This window comes from Hylaeus anthracinus, unplaced genomic scaffold (genome assembly GCF_026225885.1).
Source record: "Hylaeus anthracinus isolate JK02 unplaced genomic scaffold, UHH_iyHylAnth1.0_haploid 11981, whole genome shotgun sequence".
NCBI lineage: Eukaryota > Metazoa > Arthropoda > Insecta > Hymenoptera > Colletidae > Hylaeus > Hylaeus anthracinus.
Window position 1 is genome coordinate 4,394,605 of NW_026534329.1, and position 27,248 is coordinate 4,421,852.

General features: G+C 38.2%; 1 protein-coding gene across 1 annotated transcript in view; it reads left to right on the plus strand.

Moving 5' to 3' along the window:
- LOC128885520 (uncharacterized) overlaps nt 1-27,248 on the plus strand; it is a 132,773-nt gene that overhangs the window by 71,336 nt on the left and 34,189 nt on the right. The window contains exon 5 of the mRNA XM_054139603.1: nt 6,243-6,366. Within this exon, the coding sequence (XP_053995578.1) occupies nt 6,243-6,366 (124 nt within the window). The remainder of the gene's footprint in view (nt 1-6,242; nt 6,367-27,248) is intronic.

The window sequence follows — 27,248 nt, forward strand, 5'->3', positions numbered from 1 at the left end:
TAGTTTGCAGAATATTAAATTAACATGCGATGAAGAGACAGATGAACCATTTTTTTAGTACACCGAAACCATAGATCTTCCTTTATTTCGACATTTTTGCAGAATTCCATAGAAACGGTTTCGTTATTTAGATACTAGAGGTTTCCACGTAGCTAGAAACAAAATTGTTGAGTTTCCATGTTCGGCAACACAACTCTCTCACCATGCTGTATGTTCCAGCTTCATTGTTATTTTATCTCCGCCATCCTATCACTCATACCGAATATTTTGGGATAAACAGATCCATTCTAGTCGAAGTACACTTGAAAAATCTATTTTCCTCTTTCGAGGATTTCGTTCGTTTCAAAACAATCCTTATTTTCGTCGCAAACCGAGATAGTGGCATTCGTTCGCTTAAGATGGATTTTTATCGCGAACTGGGTCGAGTAAACAATGTAGAAATTCATTTTTTCTGCTTTAATTATTCGTACTTATAATTGCATCAACCTTGCAGAATTAGTACCTATTTATCTCAGCTTTGTCAGATTTAATGTTAACAGTTTTGTATTCTTAAGAAGTACAGTAGCTTCTTAGTGTTACTGGTATTTCTAGCAGTTCTCAATGTTTGAATTTGCCTCGAGAATTCTGTCTCTCACATTTCAGGCATTTAATCAATACATCTACTGTGAATTGTGTTCCACATGTTTCAGATGAATTATCCTCGTGTGGATGATTCCGAGTCTTGCTCGTATATTCTGTTCCTTACTGAGCTGATTAATTTGTTATCACCTTATATAACATTATATAAATAATTACACTTATTTATACTAATTTCATTATTATAATAACTATTTTATAATTCCATAATTATGTTACTTCGTAACAGTATATTTTATTTCAAAATAAATCATTAATAATTAATTAGCAACGTTGTTGAGCATTAAAGATTTAATTTCCATTAGAGAAAACACAATTTATTAGCGTAACAATTTACAATTGCTACTACATTTGCAATGTATTTACGTACACGAAACATTGTATTTTTAAAAAGTGTTGTCACTACTGTATGCAACATGATAGATCCAAGTGAGAAGGGTTGAGTACTATAAAGAATACAAATTCGTTAGTTTCCTGGTCAAATATTGGCTAAGAATCACCGATCTAGAGTAACCATTAAAATAAATTGGATCTACTAGAGAATTAATTGCTGGACTGCAAGCAACTTTTAACGAATTCCTACGTTCGATCTCCTGCGTGCTGTTTAAGTGGGGTGGCAGGATGACCTTTAAATATACGAACAGATTGTCGAAAAGGATCAGTTCTGTACGTAAAAATCCAAATTAACGGGAACAAAGGTCTCGCTCGAGCGTGATTGATTCGATCGTTCAGCCGTCACCGAGCGTTTAAGCCGCAAATCCGCTCGAGCTTGAGGTTGCGCTTTTTTTTTTCAAACGGTCAAATATATGGAGGTTTTACAGCGTCACCCGTTCCGACGGGGCGATCTATTGAATTTTTTACGCTTCCGTAATTACGCATAACAATCAATTTGAGCCGATAACGACCGCGCACCGACTGCGGTTAATTTTATTGATTTGTTAACGTTTCCAACGTTGGCCCCTCGCTTGGCGACTAATTGCTATTGCATACGAATGGTTTGATTCATATTCGACACGCGTCCCAATGAGTTGCTGAAATTGTTTCCGTTTTATTTGAGAGAGCTGAGAAACATACATTTTTAAGTTTCAAGCTTGATTCCAGCACGTGGGAAAAATAATGAAATTATTTTAGACGATTTCAACAAGTAATTCTATTGAGTACACTTATAATATGTAAATTTTCAAACAGCTTCAAACTTCAACTTGAAGAAGCTTGGAAACATAGAATTTTATGCTTCAAGCTTAATTCCTGCGCGTGGGAAGATAATGAAATAATTTTAGAGGATTCTAACAAGCAATTCTATCGATTATTCTTACAGTACGTACATTTTGAAACAGTTTCAAACTTCTGTTGGATCTGTACGCGATATCACCTTTGATCAATTCGATAATCATTCGGTGTTAGCAAATTCATTGATGCATTTCCAAAGTCGACCCCGATACTAGGAAATGGAAACGTTGTTAAACGTTTAATTGGGTCTGTCAAATTGGGCTTCCCTAATCACCAATTCGATACTTTCGTCAGGTAAGCCCGGTTCGAATGATTAATAGACTCGACTGGCGGTTGGTGGTTGGCTCGTATTCGGGGAGAACTAATCACCGCAACCTCATGAGAATATCGCGTGTATGTCGGTCGAAAATCAACAACGGGAGAATGCATTCCGGCTAGATACAACAGGTGCAAGCAGGTGTCTTTACTTACAGAGGCAGCTCGGTAAATGGGAAGTGGCATCACGGTAATCCAATTGTTCTGGATTTACGTTTACCCGTGCCTCCATTATGTTTGCGCCAATATCACGATGCCAGCTATCTTAGCGGTGGTCGACAAATTTCGCGGACGACACTCCGCACTCTGTTTGGCTGATCTTCCTTTCCGTCGTCTCGGCCATAAATGCGTCGATGCGCTATCAATTCTGTAACCGCGTTTCCAGTCGCGGACGCTGTGGAAACATTTGCGTGAAACTTTCATTCGAACTTGCTGTTTATGCACGAACGGAATTGATATTGGTGGAAACACGCAGATAGGAATTAAACTTCTATCCTCGACGGGAACCATCGTCGCTGGCCTCGCCGAGTGTATAAATCTGTTATTATTATCGTTCCGTTAACGTACACGGCCCTGCAAAAGCTTGGCCAAGCATGCTAATCAGAGCGAAACTTACGTATTTCCCAGAAAACTGAAACTGTGTGCTCTGACTATGAAGTTCATTTAAGTTGTGCCAAGCTGGTGGTTGATTATGTAGACTTATGCTGTGTAGGGAGCTCAAACATTAACGATAATCATTCCAAATCTAGAATACTTTGTGTAGTTATGGCTGGGGTTAGGTCTAATACAGAAGGGACGATTTTCAAGGCGGTGGATGCCGAGAGTGGCTTGAACATTCTTGCAAACAATTTTACATTTGACATACTTTCGACGAGTTAATAAGGATATTCTACATCATTAACGCCTGTGTTGTTATTAGACTGCGAATATTTATGCATGTGTACAGAAGGACGTGTACAAATGTACAAATATGTAAAATATAAAATATAAAAAGTAAAATATACGTTACAACATTTAGAAAACATACTTTAACACGTTGAGAGCCACGCTAATTTTTGTGAAACTTTGTATTGGCTAAAATTTTATTTTGAAATCATTCGATTTATTTTCTTTCACACCTCGTTTTCAGAATAAATTTTTTAAATTCCTAAAGTTCTGTCACCCATATATGGGTGACGTTGCAGTCAATGTGTCAATTTAACTTTCTGCTCGATATCACAACAAGAATTTGCGCAAATATCCGCAGTCTATTCGTTGTAAACGCGAAATAGAGCCCTGTACCTAAATTAACGTTAACCCATTTGTTTTTCAAAATTGAACGTACACCGCATCGAAAGAAAACGAGGGCTCGTATATCGCGGGCATGAAAACAGTACCCGGTTCCATCGCCACCCCAGCGTTAAGCTCGCGTCCCTGCTATGCTCGCAGCGGCGTTCAAGTGGATGCAATTATTAGATACGAGCCCGTGGGGGTAATTTACGTAACTGAAAGTTACTCCGTCGAAACCATTCTTTGCGCGATATATATAGGAAGCATCGGCGCGGACTAGTAATGGCTATGTACAGGTTGGGGGTACGGGAGGGGCACGTAACGCGTGTACATAAATTCCGTAAAGGTCTCTCTCCCCAGCTACCTACAGACCCGCGCTCTCCAGAAATGAGCTGCGAAGCATGGCTATCAAAGTGCGCGCGCGGCTGTTTGCAAATGGCAGGCACGTAATTAAAGCAATTCTCTTTTATCCGCAGCTGCCGCCGTCGCTGAGACTTACAGCTGGAACGGAAACGCGAGACGTCGTATTTCACCGGCGCTGCGCGAAATCAGGCTTGAGAGCGTTTCGTCTTAATTATTAGTAACGAGATCACGTTGACAAATTAGCTCTTTGCACGGGCCCCTGGCGTGATCGAAACGAACGCCGACGGTTCGTGACATGCGACGGACTCCTGTCCGCCCCTCGCTCCGACCGCCCCAGCTTCCACCGACCGAATACTCGTAACTCCGGCATCCCTTGATTGGGCCAAATTGTCCAGCCTCGTCGTGGAAATTGGATTTTCCTAATAAATTCGGTTTGTAACGAGACTGGCCTGTTGTTACAATAATGCTCGATGGAGTCGTTTCTGACAGAGACGGGCGGCTCGAATTGGTAGGCGATGAATATTGGAGGTAGCCGTAAGCAATGGTGTTTTTTTTCTACCGACTTTTATTTTATGTTAGAGTTAATACAGTTTCAGATTACGATATGAGCGATATGGATCCCAAGTATTATAGAATTCGTACAAATGAAAGGCGAGGCTAATAGTTATTCAGATGGGAAATATAAGACAAAATTGAAAGGACAACGAACTGTATTATAAATCCAAACTAAGGTTCACGTTGAGCGAACAAGAAGCTTACCTGCATAACTACCCAATTTAATAAACCGATACGGAGAGTCTCCATTCATCTCCCATTATTCAAATAAAATTCTGCCTCTCTCTGAAACAAACTTAAATAATACCATCTACGTCGACAGAAGAAATTTATCTAAATTAAACGATAGGTTCGATGTTTCCAAATCAATTTTGTATCATAAACATATTCATATGTAAAGTTTATTAATCTATATATTTATTTGTAATCAACTAATCATCAAACTTATCATTAATTATTATTCATTCGGACAAATTTCTTGAATAGAAATAGGTGGTACAAATACTTATGGAACTCACTGTACATCGTCGCCTGATGTCTCAACGCAACGTTTGGGAATTGATACCTATCGGTACTAATGACTGTATTATTAGTATCGGTCCACTGCGCGAGAATTAGATTTCGTGATCGAAGAGTAATCGTTCGGCGACGCCCACGAGTGTTGCCAATCCTATTAATTTATTCATAGCGTTATTTAAGCGAGGTAAGTAAGATGTCGTTTCGCTATAGATTGATAATTGGGCGTTCGCCATCGAACCGAATACCTATCCCGCGGCCCGAGCGAGGATTAGAATTTAGATGGAACATTAGCGGAATTCAGCGCACTCGAATCGGTCGCGCGCTAACGAGCACTTGTATATTATATGCACGTCTTGTATTGCATTAATCGTGTTAACGCGCATCGGCGATTTTAGAGAGAAACCGCTGACGATTTAACGCCGTAGATACGTACGCAAGTTCGTAGTTACCGGTGCTTACGACGGATAAACTATTGTTTAATAGTTCAGGGAGCCTGGGATAATATGGATTACAGTTAGGTTTATTTTCAAACTTGGGGAAAGTAACAGGGACTGAATATCTGAAAAATAATACAGAATACTATACTCAAACTAAATACTACACTATTCTACACGAAACTATTCTTTACCATGTGGATATGAAAGTATTAATACAATGCATTATGATGCGGTATATAATTTTTATCGAACCTATAATTTGGTACTGAATAAGGTACAATTTATAAAATGTTTCACAGGTTACATTCGATGCTTGACTGTCCATCACTATTAGATTGGTGCAAAAATAATTTCATTCTTTACCGGTCAATTTTCGAATGTCGCAAATCAAATTGCAATAAAACGTATATTATTACAATATCAAATAGTAGACTTGGGGAGGAATTTTTCTATTGAGATAACAGAAGCATATTATAGAAGAATATTAAATATTCGTACCTTCTGTGTTTAGTTAAGCAATTTGTCTAAATTAAATAATAAGTTTCATGTTCTCAAACAAATGTTTCATTATATATATACAAGTGTATTATTTAATTTAGACAAATTCCTTCAATAAACTCAGAGATTGCGAGTATTTATGGGACTGACTGTATATGTACATTCTATTCCGCACTTGTCATTAAAATGCATTGTATGTAGGCGTAACGAAACTTATGAACGGTGGTGTAGCTGACCGACGTTCGCTGAATTTTATTTGAGATTTTATAGAACACAATAAGGTGAAATTGAGTTCCCGCGGAGCTTGATTACGGGCATTTGCATCTCTTTGCGTTTAATCTGTTCAATTATCCCGTAATGGCACGGCGCTTCGCTGGGATTTCTTGTTACCAATGTTTGATGTTCTGATTTTCCTTTCAGGAGGGTTCCGGACAATGGGTCAGTCTAGATTTCGAGCTCGAAGTGAAAGGTGCCGAAATCATCGGCACAAAAAAGCCAACCGGGCACTCCCTTCTCATAGATTGCCGTTTGGAGCTCCCTTTCGGTAAGTCAGCAGAAAATTTTCCTTATTCGATGTAGACCAGTGGTGACGCATGCCTGTCGTATGTAAAGCGTACGTGCTCGCGAACGTGTGTGTACCCGCATCGTATAGATAAATGAATAGAAACGTTCTACCAAGTAATGAAAAGCATATCGGTGAAATTTTCGTTCCACGAATGACGACGAATATTTTAAAAATTGTTTGGAATATTAAAACAAATTAATTTTAAAAATATATTCCATCGGAGTAGCTGTGTGCCTTGGGTGTGATTGGTATACGACCTCTGACCATCTACGTTCGAAATGTAATTAAAACTAAAGCTTGTTACTTGTCAAACGTAATGGATTCTATGAAAATAAATATTGGACACTTTCGTTCACTGTATTCCACGACATGGATTCGTTGTTTTTTATTTCAATCGTTTTAAAGCTTCCGCAAGAGAAACTTCAAGTGATTTAAGGAAATTAAATATTACGCGCAAAGGTAGAGTATTAATTGAAATGTTGTGCAATTCAATCAATGATTTGGCATTAATACGCTTTCGTTATTAACCGAGGCCAGGTCTGTTGAAGTAAACTTCGTTTAAACAGAAACTTTGATTGCTTCCGTACTCGACTAAGTCGATTCGACGGTTGTTTAAACATTTTGGCTGTTCTCCGCAATGAAATGTTCTCTGTTTCGTTTAAAGAAAATTTGTATCGATACATGAATCGATAAATTTGTTAATATGTATCACCTACTGTGACAAGTATTTTATGGAGGTCGTATACTCATTTCCACTATATAGTGTGTCTTAAAATGATGAGACAAGTTGAAACACGTGAATTTTGTATGGCGGAAGGAATTAAGGAGTATTTTGTCATTTTGCGATCCGTTGCTACGTTTTCCTAGGTGAATAAATTGAAGTGTATGACAACGCGAAATATAATATATTGATGGCTTACCTTTAACTATTTTTTATAGATTTAATTTATTCCTACTTTCGTGATATTTCTTGGTACAGATTTGGATATTGTCAAGATAACTCTGATCAATATTGAAGATCTAATGAAATATTTAAAATTTAATCTAACCTAGAAAATTGAGAAAGTAATCTGTCCCAACATCTTAAGAAGGTACTCTAAACTCAATCTATCCTAGTAGCCTTAGGAAATGTTTTATCTTGTGTCCAATCCAATATTTTAATAAAATATTCTTACTTCTATATAAGACATATAGGTGAGACTAATTTTACCTGCAAATTGTAGAAAGGATAGATAAAAGATTAAAAATTCTATCAATTTTTAAAAATTTTCTTACATTTCAAAAACTTGATCACAGATTGCAAAATATCTCCATAAATCTTCTATTTCTCGTGGCATTATCGAATTGCATGCTTCATCGTGTCCCATAATTTTAAGTAACGCTCTGTAAACGTTACGTTTGCAAATCAAAAGGCACACGACTCTCGAAGCAGATTACAATCAAAGCAATTACAACTACCGTTGTTAGATTATCGTTTCTATTCATTCATCAATTCCCCAAAGAAACCCCCAAGCGAAAGGTGATCATGGTGCACGCAATATGCGCCATGCAATCCGTTGCGATAGTTGCGAACGGTGACGCGAAACAAGTAGAATGCTCTATAATGCGTGAGACATCGTCGAGCGTGAAGCGATTGCCAAAAGCACCCTCGCAGTAACAACTACATCTCGAGACGCCGCGAGGAATCGACGTAGATCGAACCGTGTTCCAATTGACGCCGATCGCTGCAGTCGACCGACGTAATCGGTGGAAACAACCCCGTGGCGTTAAATCGACGGAAAAAGGAAGGTAGACAGAGGTTCAAGGGGGTAACATTTTATTTCTGGATCAAGAAATAGATATTTGTTTTAATATTCTCGTTACCTGAGATTTTTAAAATATTTGTATGAAATTATACTTAAGACATTTCCAAATTGCTAAAGCTATACCCATTTATACCGTTGCATATTGAAAGAAAATGTTTTCTTCTTTTGAAAGGATTTCAAAAAGGAGTTGATTGTACATAGTATCTACTATTGTAATTGAAGAATAATTGGATTGGTAATTTTTTAAAAAAGTTATTTACCTAAAACTGATATTAATAGAAAAATTACTCAACATACTGCATATATTGATTAATATGGGTAATATATTCCCTTATATAACTATATTTTTATATTCATTTATGTGCATAATTATATTCCATTTTTGGTGATTTATTCTATTACTACTATATCGAATTTGCATTTTTCTATAAAGACTGCATCTAATTCTGTACATTTATCCATCCCAAGACATTTTCTGCTAAAAACACACGAACCGTTTAAAGTAATCGAGGAAGTACGAATAGTTTTGCGACTCACTGTAGTTGGGGTAGTCGAAGCCGATGGGTAGCGTCGCGACGGTTGAATCCGAAAGGGTCGAGTGAAATTGGCTGGCAGTAACCAGAAGCACTCGTGTAATCGAGGCGATAATGAAATGCCAGAGGATCGTGCCATTCGACTGTGATCGACGTGGATCCCACTTGAGGAAAAAATGAAGACAGAATGGGTTCCGGGCCGCGCTACTTTGTTCGAGCGCGGTTCAAACTTTTAATTGAGTACGTCTAGGAACTTGTCGAGGCTTTGGGGAGGTTCTCGGTACGTTCCTCTATCGTATATTCAGCGCCATCGTGTTCCATAACACCGTGAGAACGTACGCGTGTGCCTCGAGGATTATTTCTATGTGTGGAATTTCCGAAGTCGAGGAAAGGAAGCTGCGAAGAGGAGACTGGAAAAGACTCGAACGGGTTTCCGAAGAAAATAGAAGTCTCACGAAGTTTCTTTCCTCGAACTTCCGCCAGCTTCCAGTGCGTTGCAACAATTGACTTCTGCCTCGTCGCCTGAAAAATTAACGTAAAACCAGATTTCTTCATTTCGAACAATTCGTTACTCCGTTGGAAAAGTTATTTACCTAAAACTGATTTTTCTTTATATATAGTGCGGTTTTTCCTAAGCAAAGTTTTAACGAACATTCAGAGAAAGATGTGCACAGTTTAATCAAGGATACATTTTTCTTCTTTATGATATTTTTCCATCTCCCTTTTAAATTTTGAATACTATTTTCATAAAATTGTTTTGATATGAATTAAAAACATTAATTATCTCAGGTTTTACGTCATTCGTGTTTGACATACTTTTTCATCCTACCAAATAATTTTGTGAGCTTCTGAAGAGGCAACAATTATTTTTAAAACGTAATATGATTCATGTGCTCTTGCATCATCTTTTATTTTAAATCATTGTAAAACACTGAGTTATTTACGTTACCTTTTCAAAGACTGAAAATATACCGCGGACACAGACAAATCTTATACCTCCCTTTAGAGGAAACATTCAAGTTCCACTTGAATTATTAACCATAATTTTTACCTATTTCTTAAATCTTAACAAAATCGCATTAAATATAAAAAGACCAAATATATTCAGAGCCACCATGTTCAATAATGCCGTGAGAACCTACGTACATGCTTCGAGGATTACTTCTATGTGGAATTTCCGAAGTCGAGGAAAGAAAACTGCGAAGAGGAGACTGGAAAAGTCTCGAACGGATTTCTGAAGAATATAGAAAATAAAAGTTTCAAGAAGTTTCGTTTCTCAAACTTCTGTCAGGTTCCGGTTTGTTGCAAGAATCGAGCTCTGCTTCGTCGCTTGAAAAATTAACGTAAAAACCGGAAGTGGTTCTGCCACGGATTTCTTCATTTTGAGCGGTTCGTCTTTCGTCGAGGAAGTGGGAAAGGGGAAGTGGGCACTTCGAACTTCCCAAAACGAGATCTTGCAATATTAAATCCACCATCAACAGGAATTCGCGGGGTTATAGTCTGACGTTGGGATGTATTCGTCGCGATGAAGTGTATACAAAGAACTAGTTTAACAATACTGTCTTTGGAACAGTAATATTTTGCTGAAAAATAATAAAATAAAATAGTAACATTATACACGTTATAATTCCCCTGAAGAAAATCAGCATAATAACTAATAGATGGAAAAAATAAATCTTCACCAAATTCTCCTTTTATTCCAAATTTTACAATTTAAAAATCATAAAGAAAAATTACCACTTTGTATCGGTTCTTAAAAATTGGACTCAAGTCTTTTTCAATATTTCTTCTCAAAATCAATATCATTCAAAGAAGATATCGAAGTGGTTATTGTTATAGAAGCAAAACAGTAATGGTTTTTTTTTCCAGGAAGAAGCATTTTCCGATCAACGCGTACAGCTTCATTTAAAATCGTTTCAATTCGCTCGTTCTCGTTACGTTGCAACTTTCTTAATCCCGAACGATCGATATTAAAGCAACCGCTGGCTTTCATGCTAAAAAAGAATACCATGGCTATGAACACCTATATAAAAGCGTCGATCTGATTCGTTGATCAACCGTACGCATTACAATCCAACCGCCCATGCATTATTTATGGGGGCCGGAATAACTGTGGAAAAATGTAAATCTGGCTTCTCATGGCTTAGAGCGCGGTTTTAACTGATTTAGACCAACAGATAAACGATATTTACAAGGGAACAGTACTGCGAACGTAAATAGTTTGGGTTAAATGAGAACAGTGCTTGGTTGTTTAATCTAAAGGGTAAACAAAAATGGTAGGGAAACATTGAAAAAATAGTAATACAAATTTAAGTAGAAAAGGTCAATAATATCGACAGCGTTTTGAGCCATTTATTGCAATGTTGCATATGTCTGGTCTCAGATCTTTTCAGAATAAAAAATGTTTAAATTGATCAAAACTTTGCACATGAAAGAACAAAGACGAGGAGTAACATAAAATGATTACATAAATTGTGAAGAAGAACTTTATAATGATCATAAAATTGTCGATTCATAACCTTCGTAAAGATGGCAAAGCGTAGTAGACTAAATTATATCTGTAGCTAGAATATTTATAAATTAAAACTTACAAAATATTTTGAAATTTATAATTATTTATACGGTATGAACGTTATTGAAATTATGTAAAGCTATAGATCATAGGAAAGAAAGCATCTACAATAAAGGAGAATTAAACCCAAATATAAAAAAAAGTACTGCTCGTGGCTTCAGTTTTATGCTTTCATTTCATGTTAATTTTCAAACTTTCTCGACACTATAGCCACGAAGGCTAATAAATTAACGTGGCAGACGTAAAGGATGGATATTGCGCGAGTGATATTGTTCGTTGTTCGATTACCAGTAGAAAGAAATTTATTCAGAACGGCATCAACATCGATCACGATTATCTTTCATCTGTCGAGTTACTTTCGTTCCATTTGTTCCCGTCATATTTTTCAACCTTAGCAACAAGTTCAACTCTGTTTTAACGCCCCCGTATAGGTGACAAGTGAGCAACTACTTCCAACGAACTCTTTACTCCCTGGGGATGGATAGAGAAGGATTCGTCCGGTTCCCCTTTCCCGGAAGTGGCGTGCTTTCATCCATTCCCCGGTCACCGGCACATCAACGATCCATTACTATCGATCCCTGGTTCCCACGAAATAGGGTTAACGACATGTTGCGATTCGACCGCGTTTCTTCTCGGGGCACATGCATTTCTTAGATTCCCGGGACACGAAGAATTAGATTCCTTTCAGATGTACGTAACATATTCTCTTCTTTGGATTATCAGGCTTGGAGTACCACTTTTAATAATAATTTGTTAAACATTCTATGCGTGACGTGCCTGTTAAGAAATTTTAATTTAGACTGAAAGTCAGAATGAAAAATGATTTCTTCAAATTATTATAACAATCGACTTGCATTCTCTTACCTTTTTAATACGTGGACTCCCACATCAAAATTATAACGACTTATTGTAGCATACAAATCGTGAATTATTTTATCCATATCCTGGAGAGTGGTTAAAATTACAAAATCGAAATGTCTCCCGATGTCTTCAAATTTTCATGTATTCATTCTAAAACACGTACTTCTACGTATGTGTGTATAATTAAACTTCATTTTTTATTTTACGAGTAAGACACCCGCGTAGGAAGTTACTTTTATATTTAATTAAATTTATTATTCGAAATTTTTATTTAGATTTGGATTTTGTTCGTCTCTGGTAGGTGCTTGCAACCCTCCTACGATTCCTCGAGGATGGTATCATCGCGCCGAACTTTTTTCATAACGTGCCATCGAATTCGCAATAGTCGCAGAATGAAATCAAAGTTTACCGCGAGATAATACGCGATTTCGACGACCGATTCGCGAATTCTTCGCGTTGGTACGCGACAAATGTGCTCCGCTGGCGAGTGTTTCCGTTCCGAGGAACTCCGGTTCGGCGAGCGGGCTTCCCTTGACGTAAAGGCGCAAATTATTTTTCGCCACGCGATGCTCCACTTGACCGTGTTGCGAAATGAGAAAAACGAGGCCGTTTATAATAAACCTACCGGCAACGAAAGCTGACGTTTCACCTACCACTCCTCTTCTTCCCCCCCCCATTCCTTTTTGATCCGTTTCCTCGTTTTTTTCCCCTCTTTCTCATTTTCCTCTCAGCGGGTTCCTTCGGTTTCTCGAACCGCGCCAACTAGTTTAATGGAATTTCGCTGAATACCGTCGCGCTGTTCCCTGCGTTTTTCGTGTACGTTTCATCGGCGTTTTTTCCCGTTCGAGTACGGGCTTCGGTTTAAATGGAAATTTGATCGTAAGTAACCGAAAGCAAAATTTCACCCCTTTACAGTTTACTTTCGTGTGGCTGTGGTCGTACGTCCAATCCCTGTCGAATAGTTTTCAATCAAACGTAACGGTACGAAATTTTATGAAATTACTATGATTGTTTGTTAAATCGGTCTAATAGAAATAGAAAATAAAAAATATGTAAGTATAGTCTCTCTGTTAGTTTTGACACTTGGACTGTCAGAGCATGAAAATGTCATCTGAAATAAATGATTTGTTATTCGATAACCAACAAAATTTTCTCATTTAATAGTATTAATCTCGATTATTCAGGCGAGTCATTATAAATATAAAAAGGTGAATATACCGAGAGCTTCGACACTTAAATTTAAGATTTTTTAAAAAGTGGAGTTAATCGATTCGTGCAGTGAAAGGCTCAAACCGCAGGCTTATAAATCGCTATTCAATTACTCTGAGCATGCAGTCCCCTATCGAGACTTTCTTAGTACCCCCTTCGCCTCGAATCCCCACCATCTATGATAAGATCTCTCGCGAAAGAACTGAGCGATTCGTCCCAGCCCATTTTTGTCCCTTTCTCTGTTTCTGGCTCTATCGTTTCGTTTGTTTCCTTCCTCCCTTTCCTATGCTGGTTCTAACCCTCTCATCTTTCCCTTTTCATTGCTCTTGAACGTTCTCCCGCCGGGAAGATCGACCTGGCCGCGTTTTCCTTCTCTCCCACGCTCGCCAGCCTCCCCGTTCCTCCCGTCGTTTCGTCGGCACAAAGAGGAGAGGAATAAGTATCAGAAAACGGATAGAGGGAAACTTGCCCGATACGATCGCGGGAGTCGAGTGTCTGTTTATCGTGGAAAGTATCGACATGTTCGGGAAGACGAGCTCATGACGATGAAAAAGTAAGATCTCTATCGCCGCGCGACGCTGAGACTCCGCGGTGCTACGACGCTAAACGCAATGTTTTAATCGCGTCATCGGTGGCTCGGGCTAAGATCGGCTTGGCGAGTGAAAAATTGCGATGAGTGATACGAGTTACTGGTAAGAGTTCTCATCAAACTCGATCAAGAGATCAGAATCTTCGAAATTGGCCGCCGCGAATCGGAAACTTTCGAACCGACTTTCAAAGTTTCGCGTTTCGCACGAAGTAGGATCAAGTATCGTGGGATCACGCGATTTTTGTTGATTTTTTTTCACGAATCGCGGCTCCGGTTTCGCGACGTCTAAATTACCAGCAGTTAACTAGTTAAATAACGCAACTAAAGTAATTTGTTCTTCAAAGTACGGAAGTTCAATGACTGTAGTAGCATATTTCTCTTGTAGCATATTGAATATACCACCTGCATTGTTCGACGAATGATTCCATTCTAAAATTTTCGGTCAAATAAATTGTATATTTATGTAATTCGAATTTTCGTAATTTCTCGGATTGTACCACATTATTTGAAATACATAATGCACGAGTATCACGTGTTTATTAGAACGGGAAGTTTATTTACTCTTAGTTTGTCTCTCGGATTTATTTAATTACGTTATTACATTTAACGAGCAAATAAATGTGGTGAACAATGCGCAATGGTTATCATAACAGGAAATTAACCCAGAATAACATCAACGAAGCAAGTATACTTTAACATTTTTCGCCCCTGTTTAATATATAATTTTATTGAAATCAATTTTAATTATATACTAAAGAGGCTTCAAGCTGTCAAATGGAAACGTTTAATAAAAGTTAAATCATGCTTGAACTGTTACTATCACTTTGAAAAAAAAATGAACTGAATATAATTCAGTGAAAACAATTTAGTCTGTAACAAATTAACAGTAAGGATAACATTTTGTTTATAAACCATGTGATGCAGAAATTCTTTTTATTACGAGGGAGTAGCTTCAACGAGTTCGTAAAGCGCTGATTTAATTAATCGAAATGAATAACGACAGCATCGTTGAGTTTTACTCGAAGTAAAATAAAAATATTGCAAGCCCATAGGAGCGTGCATTCTCCATGCTCTCCGTTATAATGCATCCAAGTACGACGACTCTGAACAGAAAATTTCTATACCTCTGACCTCTTTCTACCTTTCTCTCACCCGCCACGGAATTGTCATATACGCCGGTGAAGTTCGATCGAAATAACGCAAAGAAGAATGTTCGCCGCAAATTGAAAGTTCCATTCTTTTTTTACATCTTTGTTTCCACCATTTATTATTGACTCGTAAACTTCGCTTCCGTGCCGTCGCATACGAACGTCGCATAAAATATATATATATATATCTGATGTTTCCCAGCCTTGAACCAACAAACAGACAATCGCTAACGGTGACAGTTAACAATTTCTCATTTCAGAAGAAAAATAGAATCCTTGTGTGCGCACGCGAGGACTTATACACGCGCCAATGGACATTTTTACGTTATTTGGAGAGATGAATCCCTAAGTCGAATGACGATATCCTGTGGAATATTTTTTTAAAGAATGGAGAATTGAAATGCAGAGGTCTTGAACCTTGATGTATTTAATCATTTTTATTTTGTTTATTCATACTTTTTGTCAAGTGTTTTATAAAAGTCTTTTATAAAAAAGGCATTTATAAAAGTCTTTGGATATTTGGAAGTCTTATTCATAAATAATTACATGTAGATAAGACGTGTAGCTGTTAGGAAGTGATTAAGTCTCATTTTAGTAGAGTTTTTACTATTCAATTCCATCAAATCGCTTTTATTCGTTTAATTTTCATTTATTTACACTAGTAGGTTTCCAAAGTTGAACGAACTTAAAAGATTAAAGTATTGATTCAATCTCAAACGTTCCATTGCAAGCGATTTAATCGAATTAAATTAATTAAATCCCTCGCGACAGAAACTGGATCGATAGAACTCTTTTAAAATTATATTCGCTCACCTTCGATTCCCATGAAAATATCTATGGACAAATTTCGCGCGCCTTTGAACACTATAATCGTCATCGAAACGGTCGCTTTTGGTAATCGCTTGTACGCGCGAGATTTCTTCGCGCCCGAAGGGCTGAGAAATTAGGACATGATCGCGAACCGGATCATGGCACGGCCGGATCTTCAGTCTGATCAGTCTCTGACCAATCAGGAAAGTGCGAACAACGAACGAGATGGAAAGCCCTGCTAACGAGTGAAACGGCAATGCAGTTGCGAGCAGCCCGGCCCATGTGTGGCTCAGGTACCCTCGTCAAGATCCTTGGTCCCGATCGTAGGACCGTCCTGACTTCAGGATCGTCCTTGATCCCGAGATCTTCGTTTCGCTTAATATCCTGGTTCTTTCTGACCAATGCATCTGATGATCTTCCACGTCATGTGGATTTCTCGTCGATCATGCGACCGCGAGTTCGTCTTAAAACGCGATCGTAATATACAAAATGAGACGAGTCGAGATCTAAAAGCTCCAGGAGCTAGAGAATCACGTGTGCGCACATACATACGCGTTTCCGGGTCCACCGGGGATCGTAGTTTCTCGCGAGTTATCTTTAATCCGAACTTTGGCGCGGATTTAGCTCGTTGAAAGTTCACGAAGCGAGTCCACGATCCACGAGAAATGGAATCCACGCTGTTTGTACGTAATTAGCGATTACATAAACCCCTTCTTGCTCGTCAGCCACTGCACCTGAGATTTCTACTACGATTCTAATTTCTACACCTTTCTTTCTCTTTCTTCTCCTCCTGCCAGAATCCCAGGCCCCCGTTCCCCATTCACCGTTTCAGATTGAGCGTCGACGATTGGTCGGTTCGGCCGGATATCGAAAACCGCTTTAGATAGTAGCTAGCGCCGAGGGAACCCATCATCGTTAATCACGAAACTTGTGCATTACTTTCCGTCGCTGGGAAGGAGGGAGCCCGGAGAAACGCCCGAACGATCTGAAATTCGTAATCCAATTTTATTTCTGCCTCGACGTTTCGCTGGCTCGAAACAAGCGTTATTTATTACGATTGAACTACAGCTTCGAAAGCCACAAATATCACGATTTAATTTAAGTTTAAATTCTAATTCAAGTTTTCTAAATCGATTTCAATCTCGCGGGGAATCATAATGCGAGTAAGCGGAGGATCATAATGTGAAATAAAATAACCATTTTCTAATTGAGAAATTTGACGAAACTTTTAAACGGGAAACTCCGATGAAACTTTTAGATTAGGAATTTTTAGAATATCTCTAAATCGAGAATTTTGCTATCAAACTTTTAAGTCAGTTTTTTGCGACACAATTTTCAGATTGAGATCAATTTCAAATGTGTATAACACGAAACTGATTATTATTAATTCATTATTGGTACAGAATTACACAATGTGTTGTGTAATTGAAAGAATAACTAAATGTACAGCTTTGATTGTTTATATGATACTCATATAGCAGTATATTACATTGTCATATTTCATTAATTGTGATGAGTTCCAAAGATAACTGAAAATTAGAGTCGACACGTAATAAATAATGTTCAATTTAATTCGAAGGAATAATATTCGACCTATAATCTAAAATTAAATATTACTCCAAGTCGCGACATTTTTATTTATTTTTATTTGTCGATTTTGAAGTCATAAAACGTAGTACAAAAGGCGCGATTAATTGGATTGAAAAGTGTTTCGAGAAGGATACATTCAAAGTAAACGCTTTGAAAAGTGCGAGCATTAAAGTTGAATGGCAATAAAATTCATCGTCAAGGAAAGAGGGATTACTCTGACCCGAACTGATTCCAAGTCGACGTGGATTCGTGGTCTTGGACTATCGCGAATAACGACGTAATGGAAATTCAATGAGAGATGACGTGGATAAAATGCAGTAGAAACTCTTTATCTGAACTAGTCTTGGGAGAAAATCGAGCAACTTTTTCAACGTGTCTGAGAAATGATAATAAGCTAAAGAGGTCGTATACACTAAATTGTTAGAATATTGGTTCATCTCAATAACAATGGCATCTTGAAAATCATCATAGGATTCGACTGGGGTTCTTTATCATAACATATGTATGAAGTGACAAGTAATTCTACGTTTTCAAGACTGTCGCTGGCACTCGATCAAAGCACTTCGATCACTGCACATATTGTACATAAATATTGATACATTCTGCATTCGAAAACGTACAAATCATATCAGACAGTGATGAATTAACCAAAAGGTAAACAGACTGATAATGAACATTATAGACAGTCTACGTCTTCATCAAAAGCTAGCACCTACCGTCATAGTAAGTTCATTTCGATGAAATTTGAGTCATCGTAGGTAGAATAATCTATCATTACTTGCTCATTAATGCGTATGATAATAGAAAATTCAGCAAAAGTTATAGTAACATTAAAAACAGAATTTGATAGTTTTATTTTTGTTAATTCGTATGCTCATCTCGAAAAGGGTTACACGCAGATTTATAGTGTATATGATTCTTTTGGTTAAAGGAATATCATTAGAATAACAGAGATTTTGGATAATAGAGGATATACTGTAAAAAGGCGTGTCTAACGAAACAGTAAAAGAAATAGATAGACGTACCAAATTAAACTGCATAAATTTCTGGGAGCTGTCACTAGCAAAAGTTGATTTCCGCGAACAGATGAAATCACGAATTTCAAGGAGTACTTTTCACGGGGTGTCAGAGGTGGTTTTAAAGTTTGAATCAGTCAAGTTTGGTTGAATCTAAGTAACAGAAAAATTTAAATTCGTCGTTCAACGAAACTCATTTCCGATGAAGACAAAATCTACTGTCTACTGTAATTAATGAAATTATAGTTTATATACTTTAAAACCACGATTGATATATAATTCAATAACAAAATGGTGGGTTTTTCGAGGAAAATAGAGTGTATGCGTCAGAATAGCGACGACGGATTAATCGGATAAAGTAAATGGAAAAAAAAATAATAAGGTAATGTTACTTATAAATATGCATTGAAAATAATATATTAAACGATACAGAGCTAATCCTTGTATTATCTTTTATTCAACGGTAAACACAAGACCGACCATTGTTCGATGCCCATGTGTTACAGCTAAAAGCATAAATAAAATACTACGTCGATTCAGGATAAAACATTTTGCAAATAAACATCGATGTGTACATACAAAGTGCAAATAGAAAATTCACCAGTTTTTCAGTAAGCACGCAATGTTTTCCTCGAAAAAGTCACCATTTTATATCGTTCATATTATTGCCAGAAGCAACCCTCGATTCAATTAAATTTACGCATATCGATAGGTGGATTAAATCGGAGATAGAAAATATTCGTGACTCGAAACTCGCGCGGTATTAAGGATGGTTAAGTCTCAGCTCTTCAACCCGTCCAATCGACAATGATGAGTTCCCTTCGGCGCCTGGATTATTTCATATTCATCGAGTTTCCGCCGAATGACACACTTTCCGTTGTTTTCGTGGCTTCAGCGTCGTTTCTACATTTTGTTTGTTTTTTTCCATCGCGAATATCAGTCTCCCGGGTTTTTACGTTTCGTTCACACGCGTCTCCTCCGTCGACCCTGTTTCGTTAATTTAATCGTACAGCCTCCTTTGAGTTCTCCGTACACGCGTGTCGGACACGCTGCCGGCTGGTCACGCTATCGAAACTCGTTTCGGTCGTTACCAGCGTACTTTGATACGATTTCATGCTTGATTAAACGACTTTAATTATGCTATCACCGGTAGTCCGCGTTAACCGACCAGAGGAGTTTTCAACCGCGAAAATCACTGGCCGTTGTAATATTGGTTGGTCCCCGATACTCGTCGCCTATTATTCCTGTTGCCCAGCAATCGTGGCGGACGCCACTTTGTCGCTTATCGCGTCCCTGCATGCGAACCGAACGATCGTCGTGCCCTCGGAAAAAAGAGGGCCCATCGTCTGTGCACGAAAGGGTGAACCTCATTTGTTCCATCCGGTTAAAACAGAATTTCTGCGAAAGCGATAGACGACAGGGAAAATTATACCACGAGTGATTTGGAGGTATGAAGTTTCGAAATGATGTTGAAAATTATTAGGTGTAATCTATCTTGAAGTGGAATTAGGTAAATTAAGAATTTATATCTATAACGATACGTTTGTATTAAATATATTTACATGTCACGAGTGCTGTATTATTCGTCGAACTTAGTGATGAAATCAAAATGCTTCGAATCGGTTGTTTAAATGTATATATCTGTGTTATTATTCAGCAGCTAGTAAATAATATACTTGTCTTCGTCGATTTAAGCTTTAATCAAAATCCAAAGCTTATAACTGAAATTAAGAATGTAAACTTGTTCTGTTTGCCATAAAAAATACATGTACCTTAATTCATGGTAATTTAAATAGTCGGTTGTACACGATTCATACATTAATCAATTATGTAATCATAATCGTTGATATAACTAAAGGTGCGGTAAATTTATTAAAATCCTTTCTAAAAGAAAATTATATACATGTTAAATAATGATATCCAGATTACAAATTTCATGCATATATGACGTGAGTAAGCATGTTAAATATATGGTAAACGTGTGCAGAGTATGTGTACCTTCGTAAAAGGAAATAATAATGTTATTTTATCATTTTATGAAATATGTTCTAGGTTTCGTATACGTTTTCCATATCAGCATACATCATAAGTACATAAAATCCCCAAACTAATAACGACAATTCCAGTACAAATTTTAAATGAACGTTACCTCTGAAATTGAAGTGGTATTATTAAAAATTTCAAAGTTTCAAGTCACAAATATTTCGCTTTCGCAGAAATTAATTTTTCACCGAACAGAATAAATCTTTGATGTCTCAAAAACAATATCGAAAACCCTTTTAGATTTAGAATAAATAAACTCTATTCCAGCAGAAATGGGCAAAATTTTACTCCAGTGGTAGATACAATGGAGTGCAAAGCTTTTCGAACAGACTAACTTTTCACTGTATGTTTAATGTTGTTTCGAAATAACTAATATTTGTTAAAATTACTTTAAATATCGTTTTCGGAATATGAATTAAAAACTCTTGAACATCACTGTACATTCAAGGGTTAAAATATTATTTATGAATTGTAAAATACATCCCTCCTATAATTCAAATTCTAGCCACTACTCATGGAGTCACGGATAAACAATCGTCCACTTTTCATTCCTTATTCGATCCTTTTATTTACGATACTACCACTGTAACTAAGAATTCTGCTCCTCTCTGCGCCCCAACGCACAGTGTTCCTACAAAACGAAGCCCTTTTTTTTTTTTCAAACGACACCTGCCAGTTCGTCTCGCGAGGATTCGCTGAAAAGCGATGAGATGTTCGACGCGTTCTCTGCTTACCCAGTCCTTCTCCGTCCCCTTTACCCTTCTGAATTTTTCTGTCTATCTGTTTCTGTCACTCTGTCTCTGTCTGTCTTTCTTTTTTATCGAACACGACGTCACAAGATCGTGACGCGTCGTTGTCACTCACTGCTTCGCGAGGAAACGAAACGGGCTCGCAACGTGCAAACAGATAGCGTTTGCAAGGTCTGCTCGGGCTGTTATTCAATCTTTCTTTTATTTTTATTTTTTTTTTATTTTTTTATTTCGCTTCTCTTGAAACCCGTTCCACTCAGAGGTTCGTTTAAAGCGCACCAACGGGTCGATGTACAGTAACCGAACGTTGCGTGCCCATTGAAAGAAGCACCGTGTTGTTGAGTGAAGCACGTAGTGAAAGAGAACTTCGTTTGATCCCTCTAGGAGTTTCTTATAGGGTAGTAATGAGTTGCGATCAGGCGAAAGGAAGAGACTCCTGCTCGGATGTATCGGCCAGCGAATCGACCTCCACGCTTATGTTTCATTTCCGGTCGTGGTGAACGCTGCGTTGAGAGGCCTCGCTTCACCGATGTTATTGCGTTCATTCCTTTTCCTTTTTTTTTTTTTTTTTATTATTAACCGTTCGTTTACCTCGCGATACGTTTCGCGCAACGTTTCTATCGTCAAAGGAATCGGGACGAGCGATCGTTTAATTTTTACTTCGGGCGGTTACCTTCTCTCGATCGTCGAAACGTTTCGTTTCGTTTAATGCGTGGACTCGTAACGAAACGCACGATCGTTTCGACAAAGTTGACGCGTTGACTGCTGTTAATGTTGTATTATTGTAATAAGTACAAAATAAAATTAATTATATTTTTCGAAGACGGAAGCATTTTGACTTTTATTATCGAGCACAGTTTTGAACTGAAAATGCTGACTCTTTTCTGTGGCTTGCAATGGGTGCGCATGAGTATATCGAAACTAGGAGAATATCCAATTACGCGAATAAACGGTTGCACGTGTAATGTATACGTAATAATTTGATTAAGGATACGTTTTAATTATTTCTGACGTCTCATTATTTGGCTCGAACGACCCCCAACATTTTCAAGCTTAAAAAGTAGCTGGTGCGAAAATAATTGATAATAGCTATACAATATATGAAAATAGTAATACGACTAGCGCAGAAATAACCATTTGATTGATTTAAAATCCAAATTTTTGTGTTTTGTTTTGTCATATGTATGCATACACATCCATAAAAATTTCTATTTGTAATTTGTGTTGAGTTCTGCAACGTTTAATTTGTCCTACTCTAAGACTATCCCTACGTTTCTGTCTCTAACATTTTTGTGTTATTTGTATTACCAATTTATAAGTATTTTATAGTTATTATCTACCAGTTATTTCCATAGAAGGTACATATTGAACTTGACTGAACCAGCATTCTTAATCGAAACGTTGCCAGATAATAAAAATTAAAATTGCTTTCACTACTCCCAAAAATACTAATTTTACGTACACGTGTCTCGAGAATTAAAATCTAAAAGAGGTCTTTTCATAAACTTCACGATCAAAAGAAGTAACAAATGGCAGTAGTCAACGTGTTAATAGCACGATGACGACGAACAACTCCGTTCCAATTGGTCGATATTAACGTAGAATCGACTGTAGGCTAAAACTTTTGGAGTTTTTCTCCTCCCTTCAGGCATAATTTTGTTTGAGCACAAATTCACATTTTCGGCGCACCATATAATCGCACGTGCACGCAGTGGCGCGGCGATAGCATAAGACGGGTGGAATACCGAACGGGGGATAAAAAAAAAAAAAGGTACAATAAATATGGAAAACGAGAAAATGTATAAAACATGAAAGACATCATGTCTGCCGCGTGAATTGACTCTCGAGCAAAGAGAATCGCGTGTATTCGATGCGGAACATCTTCTTCCGATGCGCAAAATGTGAAAGAGGGTACCTGCAGATGCATCGAGCTATGGCTGCGACACTGTAATCAGTTATCAATTTGTCCGTAGACGTTTTGTCCCCCTCTTCTTCCGATTATTTTTCTTGTTCCTCTGTTTGCTACACGACTATACATGTACAGGGTGTTCCACTAGACCGCCACCTTAGTATCGTCATTATTTAAAATAACAAGATACTACAACAAATGACCATGTATTACGGGTCATTGAATTCGTCGAAACAAATGCTATCATGTAACGGATAAAAATACGTGAGGCTCCATTCTACAAAATTAATTTGTCGAATCTCACCCAGAACATCACTTGCAACCAAATTATTTTAATAATTTATCCCTTTAAATCGAATTACTTTTGTAAGTACATTCTTTCATAGCTTCATCCCCTTATGATATTTTACCTTTTCGATTTAAATAAAACACACAAAGCTTTACACCTACCCAGAGGCCTTGATTAGCATCGATCACGAAACCGAACAGGTGAAATAATTACTCATTGAGACTCAGGAAATTGTGCATGGTAATTCCTCCCATTATTTCGAATAGGTAAAAATGTGCCGGTGGCCTGTATCTAGTGGGACACCGAGTATAACGATTTTCATCGACGTCGAAGCTCGAAGTAGTGGCACTGCGTCGCGCGAATTATACGAGCCACGCCGAAAGCTACTTTCGGCGACATCAGCGTTCTACATTTAAGTATGGTTTAACCGATTCAATTAGAATGAGAAACCTTTAGCTAGAATTTAATCACGCATGACCTAGCATCGTGAAGTGTGTATTCGTTCGTCCGTTCGCTTCTTACGGTAAGGATGCCCGTAATAATTAAGGAGCCCAAAAGCGAAGTAAAGTATCGAGGCGAGTCCGTTATTTCAGCCTGCTGCGAAGTATGCCGTTTCCGACATGATCGCGTTAACCTTCGGCGAGCAAAGTTATATATACGGGGATACTTTGAACGCAATGCACCGTTTGATTCGTGAAAAATAAAGTACCACGAAGGTAATCCAAACGACTTTCGAGACGATCGTACACGTTGCTTGAACAGAACAATCCTGTCCCGACGAAAATTACGAGCACGGCTCCCCGCAGCCAAATAGTTTACACATTCTAGTACAGTTAGTAGATTAATAATAAATCTACTCGGGGGTGCGTTACAGAATTACGAGGAACTTTGATCATCGAGGGTGGTTACACGATGAATTAGTTTCCATAGATTATTAACCCTTTCGGACCTGACGTCCAAAATCGAGAACACGAAATTTAAAAATTACCGTCATGAAGAAAGAGCAGTGAAAAACTGCACTATGAAGATTTTTTTTTTTTTTTTCATTTTTTCCATACTAATTTTAGTCCATAGTTAACACTAAACATTAAATTACATTAGTACGAGAAAATAAATAATTCAGGTCTGAAAGAGTTAATAGACTAATGATTATGAAAATTCATAGTTTTCTATGCACAGGTGACGAAGTTAAATTATGAAACTACTGGGTTGTCTAGAAAGTTCGTGCCAAATTTTAAGAAAAATTGAAAGACTCGTTTGAATTTTCAAATTTTTGAGAAACTCGGCAATAGACTTTCCAGAAAAACCAATACAAATAAATTAATAAAGGAAACTATATTCGTAAATTGTATACCGCAAAAGCGGTCGTGGATGTAAAATATCCAAGGCAGACGACCGATTTTCAGACTGTTTTCTTATTGTTCTTGGGTAGCACGTTTCCAAAGTTCCGCTCACGTTTTGCGGTGGACTCTGCGCAACGAGTTAAGCGTGTAGAGTTGCCACGTTCGTTGTACCGTTTTCGTTCTCCAGTAGGCAGAGCGTGCGCGACCACCTTTCTTCGGGGCGGTGCTCTAATTCTCCTCGTCGACGACGAAGTTGAGTCGGCAAAAATAGACTAATTACACGCCTTTGGCCGTCCAGCGAGTCGCGCAGACAACCCGAACGAGCAAACCGGATGTGCCGGGATTAGAGGTAAAGGTGGCGGAGGGTGATTAGCGGAACGGAAGCGACTTTTCAGGGATTTAAACTTCCCCCCCTCTCCCCGTATCTGGTTACATGCGACCCACTGTTTCGCTTTCGACTCGAAACACATTAATCCATCGCCAGAGTAGGGATGAAACAATATCGAGCGCCTGGAGGGCGAGTGGGTTTGTCTGAATGCAACCGGTCTGTTTTAAAAGTCAAACAAACGGTCCGCGGTGGAGAGTTTAATTAAGTTGATTAACTCGCGGCCGCAACTTCTTGACGATCCACGCGCGGCGAAAGAATAATTCGCTGACTAGGAAACGCCACGTCACTCTTTATTCGACGCGGCGTTTGGTCTGCCGTGACTATCTGAAGGAAATTTTGATTTGCGAAAACGGAACGTTTCGTCAATTGTTTTTAAACTCTTCGTGCAAATTGTATGTTGTTATTTGTTAGGTCGATGTATATCAAATTCATCCACTGTTTGAATTAGATTAGAAAAAATTAGAACTTCATTATCAACAATTATGAATAGTAAACTTGGGAAAATAGCTTTTGAGGAAGTTGCCGTTGACTGTGGACCAACTTGGCTAAGATGTCTGATCATTATTCGTTGTTTCCACTTGCGTTGCTGTTTCCAAACAGTGTCAGTGGTTCTTATCCTGATTAAATCGAAAGAATTTCTCTTCTTTGCGTTCGACTTGCTCGGTGGAATGACGTGCGAGATAAATGTAAATTTTATTAACCTTCGTGCAAAATTACAATTGCAATCTATTAGAAAATGGAAAATTTCTGTTTGTTTCTTCTGCTTTTCTTCATTCTATCATTTCATTTAGATAAACTTTTTCAATGAACGTATAAGATATTACCATTTCAAGTTATTTCTATTTGATTATAAAAAGAAACGTCGTAAGTAACAATCGTGCAGCTTCAATCAGAAAATTTCCCGATTTACGCTTTTTCTCCACGTGTACTCGTTAGGACAAAACCATCGATGGCTCCCCGTCGCCAATTCTCGACAGCGACAGGTTCGACAGGACGAGACAAAGACAAAAACATAAAGAGAAACTGGTGGCTAAGACGAAAGACAGTTCCAGTCGACAAAGACGCCTCCGGAGACGCTTCCTCTCCACATTGTCTCCCCTTACGAAGTTTGTCAATATATCGACGGCCAGCTGTTACCGTTCGACCATTACCGTCGCTGCAACTTACATCGCATTTATATTTCGAACGAACGAAGCAAGCAAACGCTACCGCGAAAGTGCAACATAAAAATGGTTGCAACGTTCTTGTTGGACTTTGGTATTGGTTTAGAACGTATGAAATTTTTCTCACGTTTCGTTATCGAAACTTTCGACCATCTAATTGGCCGATCACTGTAGAAAAAGGATAAGAGTTTTCAATTTTCATTTTTCATTTTTTAAATCACTTCTGTACATTTCGAACAGAGTACAGAAACTTAGGTTAGCGTGCACGTGAACAAAATTTTCTCGGATTACAATGATCGCGAATTATAAAGCGCAGAATACTCTGGTCCCCGCCCACGAGGGGGTGGATTGCTTCAAGCGCAGAGCTTGGTAGGATTTTTTTTTTTCTTTACTTTAAAGAGACGTCCCACTGCCAGGGTGGAGGACCCCAATGCACTCGGGGGTGGTGGGATGGCGTTGTCGTTGGAGTTAGACGGGGTTGAGGGAGGGTTGGCGCGGTGAAACCCTCGCCAAACAGGGACTGGGAAGGTCTCAAAGAAAAGAACTACTCGCGCTGCCGAGACGCTCTCCTGCCAGGGCTTGACCCTTTTTTTAATTGCATCCAGACCAAAGTTAGAAATAGCGAACGGTGCCTTCCTCGAGTGAAGACGAGAAAGAATAAGCGAAAGACGGACGGTTGGCCGCTGTCGTCCACTGGAGGAAATTATACACAGTGTGACTATGAAGTTTCTAGACTGATTGAAGCACTATTGGTGTCATAAGAGGAACTTTACCTTGGAAACACTTGTCGATTTTCTGTATATTTACGTAATATACAGTCGCTCCCATAAGTATTCGTACCCTA